The 17,513-nt window shown below is 36.7% G+C and overlaps 1 protein-coding gene across 1 annotated transcript in view; it reads left to right on the top strand.

Moving 5' to 3' along the window:
- Positions 1-9,649, top strand: part of SEMA3E (semaphorin 3E) — a 106,320-nt gene extending 96,671 nt beyond the window's left edge. Inside the window, exon 16 of the mRNA XM_029233841.1 lies at positions 9,093-9,649. Within this exon, the coding sequence (XP_029089674.1) occupies positions 9,093-9,545 (453 nt within the window). The 3' untranslated portion in view covers positions 9,546-9,649. The remainder of the gene's footprint in view (positions 1-9,092) is intronic.
- The last annotated feature ends 7,864 nt before the right edge of the window (positions 9,650-17,513 follow it).

Here is a 17,513-nt window from a genome sequence, read left to right as displayed (position 1 = left end):
TCATTGCAGAAGTGACAGGGTAGATTCTAAGAAGGAAGAGGAAGAACCCTCGTTCTCTGAACTGAGGAGAAAAAAGGAAGATTTTATGTATGTGGATAAGGGTAAGTTCATTTACCGAATCCTAGTTTAGCTGTTCCATAGGCCTTCTATAATGGTTTAAATTCGGTGGCCGTATATATTTCTACATATAATTTGAATTTGGAATACAGCTCAAATCTTCCTTTTATGAAGGAGGTGTAAAGTATGTTTGTGTGATTGCAAAGGACAGAACTGTTAGAAACACAACTAAATCACCCCAAAATGATATACCCTGGTTTATGAAGTCTCAATTTCTGCAGTTTGATGTATTTGAATTTACAAGCCTCCAAAATAATTGCAAAAATTTAATTCTGAGTAACATCCCAAAGGAAAGGCATCCATACTTGGTAAGGCATGTGGTTGGAAAATTGCATTATTTCTCTATGTATTTCTCTTTCTCTAAAATGCATGAGCACTATATTTTAAAACTAAGTAATTGAGGGACTTCCCTGGCAGTCCAGTGGTTAAGACTGCCTTCCAATGCAGGGGGTACGGGTTCAATCCCTTGGCAGGGAGCTAAGATCCCACATGCCAGGGCCAAAAAACCAAAACGTGAAATAGAAGCAATATTGTAACAAATTCAATAAAGACTTTAAAAATGGTGCACATCAAAAAAAAATCTTAAAAAAAATTTTTTTAATGAAATAAAACTAAGTAATTGAGGAAAAATTGAAATATGCATTGATTTGCTTAGATTTAAATATTTATTAGTTCACTGTGTGTAATGTTCACTTATCATGACAAAGAAAGCCGTAGTTTCTTCAAGCTACTCAGATTAGTGTAACTGCTCACGTTAATATGATCCTCATTTTGAATGTTTTAAGTTTGGAGTATATTATTTTTAACCTGAAAATAGAATAGTCTTTGGAACCTTGACAATTTAAAACAGAAGTTGGCAAAGTACAACCTGCGGGCCAAATCTGGCCCTCAGCCTCGTTTATAAATAAAATTTTATTTGAAAACTGCCACGCTCATTTGTTTACCTGGTGTCTATGATTGTTTTCATGCTACAACTGCAAAGTTGAGTAGTTATAACAGAGACCATATGACATATGAAGCCCCAGATCTTTATAGCCCTTTACAGGAAGTGTATTGACCTCTGATTAAAGAGCTCAAAATGAAAACGTATACAAGTAAAGTCTTATTAAGTACCTCTGTACTTTGGACAAAATATCTTTTCATGAAAAACCAAGCCCTCATTTTGTGCTGAGCACTATAATTTCATTGGAATGAGTTTTCAGCAAAACCAAACAAAATGAATATTTTCTTGGAATGTGCTCTTTGGGATTTTATTCTTTACTGACAAAACCAATGTGCATCCCAAAGACACTGTAAACAAGGTTGGGTTCTAGGAAGGAGTTCATAAATCCCCAGTGGGGAAGTTTCAGAGCAATCCCAAAATGCGTAAAATATTCTTCATGCCCATGCCAAAGTGGTATAAGGCAGGCCAGTAAGCTGCTGGTCCATAAGACCATCATCATAATTTATCCCTTGGTAAGCATGGAAGATTTATTTCCCCCTTGATCTTTGTTTATCCTTTCCATTGGGGATTCTCTACTTAAGGGAAACTATTTTTGTGTGTTTGTGGGTCTTAAAAATAAAGTATCAATTTTATGCACTGTATAGACTGCTTAAATAATGCTCAGATGTGCATGTTTATTGTAGAAAATTCAAGAGAGGATGTAAGTTGACAGCAAAACTCCAAAACTTCAATTTGACTTTACTCTCTCAATTCTTTTTTAACTCTGTACCAAAAATTTGTCACTTCTTAACTTTGTCTTCAGACCACCTACTGAGTAGGATAAATTCATCAAAGTTATTTAAATATTGTTGAGAAATCTAAGAGGCATAGTTAACTTATCAGTCAGCAGTTCCTTCTAGATAACTTAGAGTTCATTGCATCTATGCTAAATTTGTACAGTCTCCATGAAAGCATAATTTTATTGATGACTCAATGCATTATGGAGACAGCTTCTCTTGTAAAAACAAAAGAAAGAAAAGTGGAGTACACAGATTACATCTTTTAATGTTGCAGTTGCATTATGTAGTGAAAACTCGGAAACTTTTGAAGCAAAATCTTATCTTCATTGTACCATCTTGTTTGCTAGATGACTCATATTTTCTTGACCTTCACCAGTGCTAGCTAATCCATGACAGGGATCAGTGACAGCCCTAAGTTTACATTTCTGTCTTTATTTACATGTTTTGAAAGCATCAGATTTGTTTCACGTGAATATTATTTCTTTGTTTTTCTTGTTATCATAACATTAAAGTATGTGAACTCTTTGCCTCGTTTGAAACATCTGTTTAGTAGTTTTGATGTTTCTACTTCAGTCTGTTAAAAAATCTTCTCATTTTTTCTAAACTAGCAACTATTTACAGGTAAATATTCAAAACTTACATTTTTGAACCTTGACAAGCATGTTTTTATAATGTCATATGCTTCGTATTTTAGTTCTGGAGTAATTAGCAATATAGCTTATTAATTTCATTTTTTCCATTGCAATGGCGAAGACAGTTTCTATTGTATGAAGGGAAAATATAAAGCAGCTATGTGATCATAAGAATGGATCTAGAGTTTCAGGTAGAACTGTCTTCTGTTAATTTTCCAAGAGAATGCTGAACACCTTTGAAAATTAAACATATATCTTTCTAGATCTATGGAATCAGATCACGATCTGTTTAATCCCATTGAGACCAGTCTGACTCTGAACATCTGATTAAGCGAAGTAACATGGTAATGCAGAAAGTAACTTTAAAAGTGCATTTTAGAGACACTTGGATCTCAGAATTTATCATACTTTCCTCTTTCCTTTGGTCACTAGGAAATTTAGTTTTGAATTTATACTCCAATTAGAGTAGCTGTTCAGTGCCTTATGGTATGCAGTTTTGTGTTCAAACATTATCTTTACTTTCATCCTCTGTCCTCTTATTCCCTTCATCCTGATCATCCTGATATTCTTTTTTATTTTTTTATTTTATTTATTTGGCTGCATCAGGTCCTAGTCGCGGCATGTGGGATCCTTCGCTGTGGCGCATGGGCTCTTCGTTGCGGTGCACGGACTTCTCTAGTTGCGGCATGTGGGCTTCTTTCTAGTTGTGGCTTGCAGGCTCCAGAGCGCGCGGGCTCAGTAGTTGCGGCACACAGGCTCTCTAATTGTGGCACGCAGGCTCTAGAGCACACGGGCTCAGTAGTTGCAGCGCGTGGGCTTAGTTGCCCCACAGCATGTGGGATCTTAGTTCCCCGACCAGGGATAGAATGCACATCCCCTGCATTGGAAGGCGGATTCTTAACCACTGGACCACCAGGGAAGTCCCCTGATATTCTTCTCTATAGAAATTTTCAACAAAACATTACTTTTAAACTGCTGTTTGCTTATTTTCAAAAAGTATTTCTAAAAGTATATAATTATAGTATACTAGAGGATGAACAGATCTTACAGACGATTTAGTTTATTGTTTTCCAAACCAGGATGATCATTACAAGCATTTGGGGTTTATTTTATTTTTTATTTATTTTGTTTTTTTATTTTTACATCTTTATTGGAGTATAATTGGTTTACAATGATGTGTTAGTTTCTGCTTTATAACAAAGTGAATCAGTTATACATATACATATGTTCCCATATCTCTTCCCTCTTGCGTCTCCCTCTCTCCCACCCTCCCTATCCCACCCCTACATTTGGAGTTTTTGCTGGTTTCTTTGTTTTGCTTTTTGGTTCTTACTTTTGACTTCAGTTGCATAATTTAATCATACTGCTTAGTTTGTGGCACATTGCCATGATCAGTCCACACAAATATCCTCTCTTGTTTGACTTTATTTTTCCTAGACCACCTTTCTCCATTTTCATCCTTGCTTCCCCATGTACATCCACTGTAATGATTGGGATAAGTCCAGTACTACATTTGTATATTGAACAAGTATGTAACATTTTTAGTGTACATGAGCTGAGAAAATAAATGTATTGTGTTATAACTCTTATTCTGCTTCTACTTTTTAAAACTCAGCGCTATGTTTGTATGGTTTATCACTGTTGCTTTGTGTGTCTCTGTTTCATTGTTTCTGAAGGCTGCTCATCCCATCGCGTGTATTCATTGCTCCTAATTGATCCATTCCCCTACAAGTGGACCAAGAGTGTTGTTAATTCTCACTACCATATCTTTGTTTTTTTGTTTTTTGTTTTTCTTTTGTGGTACGCGGGCCTCTCACTGTTGTGGTCCCTCCCGTTGCGGAGCACAGGCTCCAGATGCGCAGGCTCAGCGGCCATGGCTCACAGGCCTAGCCGCTCCGCGGCATGTGGGATCTTCCCGGACCGGGGCACGAACCCGTGTCCCCTGCATCGGCAGGCGGACTCCCAACCACTGCGCCACCAGGGAAGCCCTCACTACCATATCTTTAATGATCATCTCTGCAGGTAACCCCTTATAGATCTGAGTGAAAATTTCTAAATTATTATCTGTCAACATCTTTCATTTCTATAACTATTGCCAGCTTGCTTTGCAGAATTTCTGCACCATCTGCACTCTCAAAGCAGTTCATGTGGGTTCCCATTTCCCTATATCCTCACCTATATTTGGTATTTTCTATTTTTTGCCTTTCTTCTGGGTATAATGTAGTATTTCGTTTAAATTTGCATTCCTAAAATTACTAGTAAGGTTGAACATTAACTTTGCATACTTATTAAACGTTTGGGTTTCTCCTCTGAATTGCCTATTTATATGCTTTTTCCATTCCATCTTTTATTTCTCTTTGTTGACTTTCAAGAATTCTTTGCATCTTCTGTGTACATTAATCCATTCTTGAATGTAAATATTCCAAACTTCTTTGATATAGTTGATATTTTGAATACATTTTTCACAGTATAGAGTTCTTATTTATGATAACTTTCTTCTCAGCATCTTCTTGTGTTAGATTTACGTTTTCTCCAGGTGGATCTTTAATCTGAAGTAAATACAACTTTACTTGTTCTCTGTATAGTGTGGTAGGTTCCCCCAAATGAGCTATTAAGTAATTCATCCTGTCTCTCTTGGGGAATCATCTCTGTCATATAGCAAGTTCACATTGGAAAGTGTTTTTAATAAAAGGAAAATTTTATTTTTATACTGTAATATATGACACATTTTCTGTAAGTCAAACAAATTTTTTTTTATTGAAAGAAGGCCAGATAAACAAATATATAAAATTGTTGGTCTTTATTTCTTTACTAAAACTGATTTCATTGTTAAATATATTCTGAACTAACTAATTCAAGGCCTATGTCTGTCCATTTCCTATAAAAAGTGTGGAACCATATCATATGGTTGATACACATGGAAATCACTGCTTCTTCCTGACTAGCTACCAGATGTGCAGGGTTTTTGTTCAACTACTTTTTTTATTTGACATTATGAAGCATACTGAATCAATCTTTATAGCTAAAAATATTAAAACCATTTTCAGTAAGAAATTTTGTGTTTTTATAGATTGCCTATAAGAATATTTGATAAAGTGATGTATTATGTACCATCTTCTTTTTTTTTAATAAATTTATTTATTTTTTGGCTGCGTTGGGTCTTCGCCACTGTGCGCGGACTTTCTCTAGTTGCGGCGAGCGGGGGCCACTCTTCGTCGTGGCGCGCGGGCCTTTCATTGCGGTGGTCTTTCCTGCTGCGGAGCACGGGCTCTAGGCGCGTGGGCTTCAGCAGTTGCAGCACGTGGGCTCAGTAGCTGTGGCTCGCGGGCTCCAGAGCACAGGCTCAGCAGTTGTGGCACATGGGCTCAGTTGCTCCGCGGCATATGGGATCTTCCCTGGCCAGGGCTCGAACCCATGTCTCCTGCATTGGCAGGAGGATTCTTAACCACTGCGCCACCAGGGAAGTCCCTGTACCATCTTCTTGACCAAGGAAATCTGGTCTGCAGACAGAACAGCTGGATGAAAACAATTCTGTAATAAAGATTTGATGTTGAAGATATCCATGTTAACAAAAGGGGAAAGATTAAATTGTGGAAAGAATTCAAATCCAAATTTCTAAGTCATTTTTTATTTTTAGGCATATTTTTATCATAGGCCATGGAAGATATATTTAACTTTCAAAGCAGTTTAACCTTCATAGTGTACAGCTGTCCAGACTCAAGAGTTAAAACGTCTTTTCCTAAATTTATGATTCACTGTAACCAGGAGGGGAGACCAAAATTCCAAGACAGGCACTATCTATAACATGCAAATAAATGATGTAGGACAATTCTCATTGTAATTGTCGTGCTTCCACATTTTTGAACCAGTCTGGACTTTATCTATACACAGTGCAGTTTCTCAAACTTGGGTTTCTGATTATGAAAGAAACACCTGCTTTTTATACCAGACTTGGAAACAGAAAACAAAAAACAAGAAACTACTTCTCATCCAGTGATGAAAGGTTTGTATTTATTTCTATTTTTGCTTTATTTCAAAACACTTTCATAGACTGCTTGCTCTATTCCAGAAACTAGGCTAGGTGACTTTCGTGTTTTCTCATGTATTATTCACTCTCACAGGAGTATAGTAGGGAGAGATCAAAGGATCATATTCGTGATGATGTTTGTATGCAGATTCTTTTCAGGGGAAGACAGTGTCCTGGAACTGTTTTTTCTATGTATCTGTGGAGCACAGACCTCTTCTTTCATTAGTTAGTAACTGCTCCTGAAATCATGCTTGTTTCCTCTCTACCCAAGTCATTATTGAACTTACCTAGAAAAAGTGAATAACTTTTGGATGTATCTTTACGGGTATACCCCATTGTTTTGCATGTTTGTGCACTATGAACTAATTAGTATGTTCTCATTTTTCAGTGTGTTCTGAGCACTCACTGTGGAATATTCAGAGTGATTAGGAGATAGGCCTTTGCCATTATGAAACTTAGTATATGGTTCAAGAGATAAAAATTGTATGGAAAAATAATTTGAAGAGGAATAAAAATACCAACTTATGTACTACAGATGTGAATGCTATTGAGTTACAAAAAGAAACAAAAGATTTTTGTGGGCTGTAAAGAAAGTATTCATTTAAGAAGGGGAAATATAAGCCTAGAAGGAATTTTTTTAAGTAATGGATGGGTGGAGTTCCCAACAACAGAAAGGAGTTCAACTAATGGAAAGAAAGACTAAGACCAGAATAAGACCTGGAAGTGCGAAGTAAGGGGAGAGCTCAGGGGCCAAGAGCAGTGGCAGTTGTGAGGAGGAAGGTTTGATTCTAGTATTGTATAGGTTCCCCCCACCACCTGCCCTTAAAAGTAAAACATTTTCTTGGGCTGCCATCATCACTTAGAATGTTTATTAAATATTCACAAGACTGAAACCAGAAATGCATTCTTTATGTTCATAGCTTTTATTCAAATATAGAATGAAAATAAATTTACAAATAAATATATGCATCATTTAAATGTTTATTTAATGTGATGACTTTTTTTCGCTGAAATAAGGTATCTCCATGAACATATTTTGGAATACAGACTACCACATACGTGTGTGTACGTGTGTGTGTAAAACATCTATCCACAGCACCTTGTGCCATATGATAACGCAGTCCCCACACACGTTGTTCAAGTGACCTCAAAACTTTTTATGTACATTAGTACGTAGAGTTGTTGTTTGGTTTTCATATGGCTGGAACGTATCAGTAACATATTAAATTTACCTTTGTTCTCAGCAGCTGGAAACTATTCAAGCTTTAAAAATGGTTCAGAATAAACACAAAGACTCACAATGAGGTTGATCTTCCACACGATCCCAAATAGAGTTTATTAATTTATATTGATTATCATGAAAATAAACACATTAAGAAATCCTTCTAGAAAATTCATTCGTCTCCAGAAGTGTTCCTCTTCCACCAACCCTAGTGAGAAACACCACATTAAGCTGCTTTGGGATAGACAATGAGAAAGGCAGAATCTGGTTCCTTGAGCAATGCTCACCTGCTCAGAGGAGCAATAGAGTCTGAATAAGTTCTCAATCAGGAGCATGACGAAAAGGAGTGGACTTTGAAGAGTAAAATAGCGCCCATATGTTGACATAAAGGAGAAAGATACCAGGTAAAAGAAAACTTATTACAGGACTGTTGTTATGTATTTGCAGGTAATGTTGCAGGCTCGGGTGTACAAAGGTTAACAGGTGAAATGATGGTATTAAGGGAAGGAGATACTTTGACATTGGGTGTGAAGGAGGCCTGAAGAAATGACATTTGGTTCAGCCTTTCGGGCTGAGAAGGAACCAGCCGTATGGGAATTCCTCTAGGTCCTGAAACAGAATGAAGTTGGGCATGAAAGCCGGAACAGAAAGAAGAAGGATTTGGGGGAGACTGCCATGAGATAAGGTCAAAGAAACAGTCATGAAATACGTAGCAAAAAACAGTGAAATGAAATGGATGGATTTTTTGGGGGTTTTTTTCAGTAAGGAGAGAGAGTATAGGTATCCCAGCTCTCTCAACACAGGTCCTTGTAGGTACATTGAGCATTATGATCTGGGAAACATAAGAACCCCTGAACTAATAATGTGAGAAATGGCATTTGTTCTGGCATTACAAAAGAAATTAAATTTGACAAATCTTCATTTCACTCAAACTTTGAGTGCTATGCTGAACTGGGAGAAAGCTCTCTCAGTTTGCTCTTAACAATACTGATGTAAATTGACCTCAAAGTCATTGATATGAAGTGATCTCAATATAAGTAAGTTCAGGACACACACACACATACCTGATGTTATTACCTCTTTCTCATATATATTTATACTATATTTATATATAGTATAACAATATAAATATAATATAAAAGAAATATATGTATTAAAATATGAATTATAAAATACTGACATCATTTATATAATATATAGTTAATATACTCATATAATAGGTATATAATATATATAATTATATATATGATTTTTAGGATTTCATCATACGATAACAAAAATGAAAAAATTCTAGATAGTGGAAAGGGTTATAGGTTGGCGTTCTTTTGTCCTGGATAATACTTCAGTGCCGTTGATTTTCTTGTTCTTGCAGGTGAAGACAGATGACAGAATGGTTAAGATGGACCTCGGTTTACTCTTCCTGAGGGTACGCAAAGTGGATGCTGGGACCTATTTTTGCCAGACAGTAGAACATAGTTTTGTCCATACAATCCGTAAAATCACCCTGGAGGTTGTGGAAGAGGAGAGAGTGGAGGAAATGTTTACCAAAGACTACGAAGAGGACGGGCCTCACAAGACGCCTTGTCCTGTTCAGAGCAGCATCCCACATGGAACCAAACCCTGGTACAAGGAATTCTTGCAGCTGATTGGTTATAGCAACTTCCAGAGAGTAGAAGAATACTGTGAAAAGGTATGGTGCACGGATAAAAAGAGAAAAAAGCTTAAAATGTCCCCTTCCAAGTGGAAGTATGCCAACCCACAGGAAAAAAAGCTCCGTCCCAAAGCCGAGCATTATCGCCTGCCTAGGCATGTGCTGGACTCCTGATGGGGCGAAACCAGCTACTGGCTTCTGAAGAATTTATATTTAGAAACCAAAAAAAAAAGAGAAAGAGAAACCATCCACCTTCTTTGCATTACTTAAAAGAGATTTCTGTAATGCAGAAAGGACTATAAAGGTGTTATGATAAATTATTCTATATACTCATTTGACTGGTTGAACCGTACATAAAATTACCTAATTTTTAAAAAACGTTATTGCTTGATGATTTCACATTATATTTATCAAAAGGTGACCATAGCTGTAGCTTTGAGTACTTGTCTGCTTTTCCATTGGCAGTTATTATTTTACCCTGGGAAGACTTAAGATTATTGCAATATTGCTGAAAAATTAGAGATTTTCATAATCATGGCAAAAATATACGTTTTAATCCTTCTGAATTTTGCCTTTCCACCACGATGTAAAATATATAGAATATCAGATACTTTAACATTCTCATGTGAACCATCTGTAGTCTTTAAGAATTATTGTGTTAGTGTTGTCTAAGCCATGAGCTTTATGAAGCAGGTGTGTTGTAATTATCGTAAACTGTGAAGGAAAAATTGTGGTCACCTTGAGGCTTGTGCTTTTCATAAAACATTCATTAAACCACATTCACAATAGTCCTGTTTCAGGATGAAAACACATTCTTTCAATTTCACTCCAGTGCAGAAAGAAGAAAGTCAAGGTAACTACTCAGAAAAACAGCAAAATATGTCAGAACAGCTGGAGTGACAGACTCTAACTGAAAACATTTTTGCTGCCCTCTTGTGGTAGAAAAGGTATATTCTCATTTTTTTTTTAAATTCTATGGATTGTGCAGTAAAGATCTGAAACCAGTTTCTCAGTAACTGTATCTAGCTCATTTTCAGAAAAAAAACTAACTGGAGTAAAAATGTGTTAATACCTATATCATGTTTTAAAGTGGAGATAATATGTTTATTATTACCTCACAAGCCCAAAATGAAGATACTACGGCACTGAAGCTCTATTAAAACTTAAATTTTATGCCTTTTAAATAGTCTTCCGTGAAATTTAAAAGATATTCCAGAACCATGTTTTATTATTTAAAAATAAGTAAAGCATTCTGCTCTCAGATACCAAAATTTCCTTTCAATTTTATATTAACAAATAGGAAAATTGTTTCATGAGGTTCACTTAACTACTGAGATGTTTAGAGCACCTTAACTTTTTTCTTATAAATCTTATCAGAAGTTTTTATTTTTGAGAATGCTTATTTCCTGAAGTTTTTTCTTCTGTTTAGCCATCAACTTTCTAAAATATGAAATTCTGAGAGTTTTCATTTAGCCACAAACTAAAAGCAAGTGAATTACACATGAAAACAATTATGAATATTTAAATGTTAATTTTGAATAACGTTAATTTCAGTTTTCAAAATTAGCTTATAGGCTATACATTTAAGAAAGTTAAAGTGTTGATAACTTGTGATGGTTTGCAATTTCATTCAAACATTAACAAATTTAAGAAAGTTTGGAAAGTTCATTCAATAAGCTGCCAAGCTCCAAAAGTCCTAAAGGAAACAAATATATCAGAAGTTAACATTCTCTGAAAAATGCAGTTGTTATTTACCTAGAAATCCACTGGAGGTCATTGCTGCCCACCAATATTAACCGAAAACTGTATATGTTTCAATGAAAGCCTGCCCAACATGGAGAAATAGAGCCATAACCACAAATCACAGGGAGGGTCCTTAGCAAACTTTATGTCTGAAATACTCAAAGTGAACAGATAAGGCAAAGCATAATTGAAAATATTCTTCCATTAACACAAGAGAAGGGAAAGTAGGATTTTCTCCTGAATTCAAATTTTTTTTAAAATAAGGCAGTTGCCGTATAAGTAGTTATCACTTTAAATAACACACACAAGCATTTAATAATAATGATAGCAGTGACGTCAATTGTGAGCTAAAATATTTGGTAACTGAAGAGAGAAGACTAAGGAAAATAACTTTTCTATGACGTAAGTCTTAAGAATAAATGGTCCTACAAGCTGTTCAACTAAAATGAGATGACTATTTTAACAAGAAAAAGAAAGAAGCTTTTTAAAATGCTAACTTGAAAGAAGCCTGGTAAGAAAATTTTGAGGACACAAGTTCACAGTTTAGGGAGAGCACTAAATTTCACACACACTTATTTTTCTGTTTTCTCAGTTTCTGTCTCTCTCTCTGTCTCTCTGCCGCCGGCTCCTCCCTCCTCTTTTCTCCCCCCATACGTGAGTGCAGGTACACAGTCTCACACACACACACACACACACACACACACACACACACATCATGACATACTTTAAGATAAATCTCCATTGCCCTCTCAAAAGACAAACCAACAACCTATGCTGTCCTGTCCTTGAGAATCTGAAACATACCACAAAAACATACTTGCAATCTTTTGTTCTGTCTGGCATTAGAAATCAAATTTAGAATCTCCTTTGCGACATGCCCAAGCTTGGAAAATCACAGGTGAATTGATCCTTTTTATCCCCTTTTTCTTGAACTCAGGAAGGGCACATACTTAGTCACCTGCCTTGACACCAGCACATTTTCGCCAGACCCCGTGCCCTCTGGGAACACACAGCTGAGAAAGAATCATAACCCATAACTACCCATCCTAGATTCAAAGGGACACCTCCATGTGGGGTCAGTCTCCTGCTTCTTCAGCTGTCTTCTGTGTTATTCTCTGGGAAGGGAGAGGACCTGTGAATAGAATGAGTTTGGCATAGGACAATGTGCACCTCTGTTTTCAGTTTTGTGTCACCCATTGAGCTAGAGATGGAGATTTGTTAACTAGAAGGATTACAACTTGAATGGATCTTACTTTATGATTTGTAACGTCTCTTCCACATCTAGCCTTCTACATTGCTAATGTTTTCTTTTGTGGTTATTACTGAATATTTCAGTGCAAAGCTATCAACTTGGAGAAACAGGATTTAAAAATAGTAATAAACACTCATAAGAGCTCTAGCAAAAAGGGAGCAGAAAGTCTTTGCCTGCTTAGTAAGTGGCAATTCCATATATATTTTAGAGTTTTTTCCTTCCTAAAGTTAGTTAAATACTTAGGATGTTTTTAATCAAGTGTGTAATATTCGCTATAGGGTGTAGGGTTTTGTAAATCTTCATAGTTATTACGAACATTTGTAAAATTTGTAAATTACAGTAAATCGTTTGGAGTGTTAGTGGTAAGCATGAAACAAACACAGCAGCTGTTGTCCTTGAAATGAATTGTCTTCAGCCTGACTGATGTATTAAAAATATCACTTAGCGGGCTTCCCTGGTGGCGCAGTGGTTGAGAGTCCGCCTGCCGATGCAGGGGAGACGGGTTCGTGCCCCGGTCCGGGAAGATCCCACATGCCGCGGAGCGGCTGGGCCCATGAGCCATGGCCACTGAGCCTGCGCATCCGGAGCCTGTGCTCCGCAACGGGAGAGGCCACAGCAGTGAGAGGCCTGCGTACCGCAAAAATAAATAAATAAAAAATCTTTACGAAAAATATCACTTAGCATTGTATAGGTATTTGAGATCCCAGGAGAAAGTGCCACAGTCATGATGCCTGTAAGGAGTTACTGTTATTTTTCTTAGAGCAAAGTATCACATTGAGATACTTCTTCAAAAGCAGTGCTCATTTTTCAGGCCAACAACTGTTGCATTTGAATCAGATATAAATAGATTTTCCAGAAACACTTTTGATTGTAGTATGTTATGTAAGCTGGTACGTTTATTTTATTTTTGTTGGGAAGATAGCGTTATCTTTTTGGCTTTCATTATAAACTCAGCGTGTTCTGTTTGTGTCTAACTGGCTTAGTTACAAGCTAGAGGACTGTATTGGGGTATTTTTGTCTGTATGGCTTCCTTTTATTTGCTTGCCTGTGTCCATCACAGCATGTGCCATATTGTTTCTTCTTACTGATGATAAGCCATGAGACTTATTACCATCTGGTGGCAAGCTGCAAAGACCATTGACAATGGGTCTCTTTGACTGTTGCATGAATCTGCCACTGTACACTGCAGAATTTGTACCATTATGTATAATTTCTATTTAGTTCAACTTAGAGGATAAAGAAATAAATATTTGTAAACCCTTGAGTGCTGTCCGAGGAGTGTTTTCTCACTTTTTGGCAGTTGAAGCCCAGTTTCATAACATGTCAAGCTGAACGTAAACATACAATGTTAGACAAGCACTAATTTTTAAGAAGTTAGAAAAGAATTCAGTTCTCTTTCATTTCAAATGTGTAAGTCAACTTTCTTAAGAAGGAGAGCTCGTTCATGTCAATACCTTGCAGCAGTTGGATTTGTTTATGTCACACCATGTTTCTAGGACCAGCATCCAGAAATCCCTTTCAAAGCTGCATCATCCAGGTAAGAGATACGGAGAATGAATGCCTTTAAAATGGTAACTAGTAGGGTGTTTACGATTTTTACAAGCCTCGACTGGTATCTGAATTGCTGTTTTCTCTGCTATTTTTTATAAGAACTTGGGGAGGTCATTTAAATGAGATTTAGTGTTAAACGACTCCTTCTTTGGGGAGTTTTGTTTTCAAGGCCAATTTTATTGTATCGGTAAGTAATTAGTTCCGATGTTTTAAAGGAAGATTTTGGCAGCAGCCTGGGACGTCTTTCTGGCAACTTTGTGATATGACAGTGCCTTTACTGCTTATGCATGTTTCACACTTGCATTTATTTACCATACAGGGCCTACTTTTAGTGTAGTATTTGATGAACCCATTGAAACTGCTTTTTAGATCCGTACTCAGTCATTAGTCGAGGAAAAGTAGAGAAACATTTGTGGGGATTAGAAATCGCTTACCTATTATTCAAAGGGAACAAAAGTCTGCACCCCTTTTTATTCAGAACGATGAGCCAGGCAGTGGATGGTTGCTTAATAATGCCATTAGGTTATGTAGATCAATAAAAATTGAATTATATTTGTTCTCAGAAGATGTTTTCATTGGAAAAATTCCACATCTTCATTTTACCTTATGCACTGAGACACTCAACAAAAGTGTAGCTTTAAAATTTTTTTTTCAAGTGTTTTGAGTGTTGTGAAAAGTACTTCTAATTGTGAATCTTGGGACTTCTGGTCAGGATGGCATTGAAAAGCCACGCTTTGATTCAGAGGAGCTGCAGTGATGTAGCAATGATAGTACATAAAAAGAAAAACTAATTTAACAAAAAAAAGAAAGAGACAAGTCACAGCAAGAAGGTGGTCACCTGCAAGACAGGAAGAGGGCTCTCACCAGGACTGAAGTGGCCAGTCCCCTGATCTTGGACTACCCAGCCACCAGCACTGTGAGAAATAAAATTAATTGTCTGATGTGCAAGTCACCCAGTCTGTGGTGTTTTTTTTACAGCAGCCTGAGCAGACTAATACACAATGAAAGCACAGAGAAGGCAGAGAGATTAAGGAATAAACAGAAACATGCAAAATGAGCCTACAAACAAATATTCCAAGACATTTCAAAACATCTGAAGTTCAGTGAAAAGTGATATCTGGAAAAAGTGATGAGAAGTGGCCTCTCAACCATGACTGTCGGCTTAGAGCAATCAGGTTAGGGCATTCAGAAAGAGTTTCCATATTGTAGGAGGTCTCTTCTTTGTGGCTCAGAATAGGTTTGGGGGGAAGGGAAAGACAAAATTATAAACTCAGTATTCAAGCAGAAAAATAAAAAGAGCTGGTGACAAGCAGGATGATCCCTTGGAGATTATTCCATAAATTTAATCTATTTTGAAGGAATGATTGAAGAGTTTCTTAATTTTACATGTTTTTTTTTTTTTAAGCAGCTTAAAACAACTCAAATTTATTATCTTGTGATTTCCATAAATCAGAAGTCCAGGCCTATTGTGTTTCAGTTGGATTCTCTGCATAGGATCTCAAAAGACCAAAATCAGTGCCTCAGCCACCTGGGCTCTGGTGAAGAATCCACTTTCAAGTTCATTCAGATAATTGGGAGAATTCTGTTCCTTGTCGTTCCAGGACTGAGATCCCGTCCCTGCTCCATATTCAATGCCAGCAGTGGGCTGTTGGGTCCTTCTGAAGCTTAGACTCTCTCTGACTTCCTCTCATGCTGCATTTCTCTGGCTCCAGTTGGAGAAATGTTACTGCTTTAAGGGTTTGTGTGATTAGACTGGGCCCGCCCACATAATCCAGGCTAATCTCCTTATTTTAAAGTGTGTAACCTTAGTTACATTGCTAGAGTCCCCTTTGCTGTGTAACAACATATTTTCAGATTCTGAGGATTAGGGTATGGGCATATTTCAAGGACCGTGTAAATCTCCCGGTCCTCAAAGCGTGACATTCCTCCCAAATGCGATATACATTTACCCCTATCTCAAGGGCCCCTAATGCCTTATCCTTCAGCTCAAAAGTCCTCAATCTTCTCATCTGCTTCTAAGTCAGGTATGAATAAGGCTCTTGATATACTATCAAATACCCTTTGGGGGTACAGTTCCTATCCATCTGTGGCCCTGTGAAACTAAAGGAACAAGTTATCTGCTTCCAACCTATAATGATGGGTCAGGCATAGGGTAATAGTTTAAGGATATTCTGGCTCAACAAGGAGAAAATGGTAGATAAAAATGGAGTCCGCAATCCAAAGCAGTTTGAAAATTCAGCTCGGCAACTTCCGTGAGGTTTCAAGGCCTGGAAATATTCTTCTGTGCCTCTTGGCTTTCTCTCTGATTATCTGTCTTACCCTGTGTGGTCTCTATCCCAATCTCTGGACTCCCTTTTTAAAATACCAAAATCAAAGACATAGCTCTTCCTAAAAAACACTGATACGAAGTATACAGATAATTATCTCATCTTTCAATTTTGTAAACTTGAAAATTTTTTCCTGTTAACATCAGGAGGATGTGTAATTGACAGATGACATTGAGTTATGCTGACTATAACATCCTACCAGTTTAATAAATGAAAATGCTAAGTTCAAAGTTGTCTTTCCTCAAAGGCTTATGGAAAAGTGAAGTAGCTGTTCTATCAGGTATGTAGATGTATCTCACTGTAGGGTTTTTATTATGTTTCCTCAGTGACTAATGATGTGCTTATTTGTGCTTATTTGTTATTCATATATGTTCTTTGAGGAATTGACTATTCGAGTTATTTGCCCATTTTTATTGAGTTGTTTGCCTTTTCATTATTAAGTTGTAAGAGTTCTTTATATTGTTTAGATATAAGAGCTTCGTCAGGTATAAATGGTTTTTATTAAGTTGTATTTATTGACATTTCAAGTTTTTTGCATTAAATTTAGGAAATTTTTGCCAAACACAAGGTCACTAAGATTTTTTTCCAATATTTTCTTTCAGAATGTCATGGCTTTACTCTCACATTTAGATCCATAATCCATTTGAAGTTAGTTTGTGTGCACTGCGAAGTACGTGTCAAGATTTATTTTTTTGCACGTGTTTGTTCAGCTATTCCAGTACCATTTGTTGAAAAAACAATTCCCCCATTGAACTGTCTTTGTACCTTTTTTTAAAAAATTGAAGTGTCGTTGATTTACAGTGTTTTGTTAGTTTCAGGTGTACAGAGTAGTAATTCAATATTTTTGCAGATTATATTCCATTATAGATTACTACAAGATAATGGGTATAATTCCCTGAGCTATACAGTAAATCCTTATTGCTTATCTATTTTGTATGTAGTAGTTTGTATCTGTTAAACCCATACCCCCAGTTGGTTCTTCCCCGATTCCCTCTCCCCTTTGGTAACCACAAGTTTGTTTTCTATGTCTGTGAGTCTATTTCTGCTTTGTATATACATTTTTTGTTTTTAGAGTCCACGTATAAGTGATATCATAATATTGTCTTTCTCTGTCTGACTTATTTCACTAAGCATAATATTCTCTGGGCCCATCCACATTGCCGCAGATGGCAGTATTTCATTTTTTTTTATGACTGAGTAATATTCCATTGTATAAATACCACATCTTAATCCAGTGGTCTGTTGATGGGCACTTGGGTTGCTTACATG

Source organism: Monodon monoceros, unplaced genomic scaffold (assembly GCF_005190385.1).
Source record: "Monodon monoceros isolate NGI ecotype Baffin Bay Population unplaced genomic scaffold, NGI_Narwhal_1 Super_Scaffold_2, whole genome shotgun sequence".
Classification (NCBI taxonomy): Eukaryota; Metazoa; Chordata; class Mammalia; order Artiodactyla; family Monodontidae; genus Monodon; species Monodon monoceros.
The sequence above is the reverse complement of the archived record's forward strand: the minus strand, read 5'-3'. Positions and strand labels throughout refer to the sequence as shown.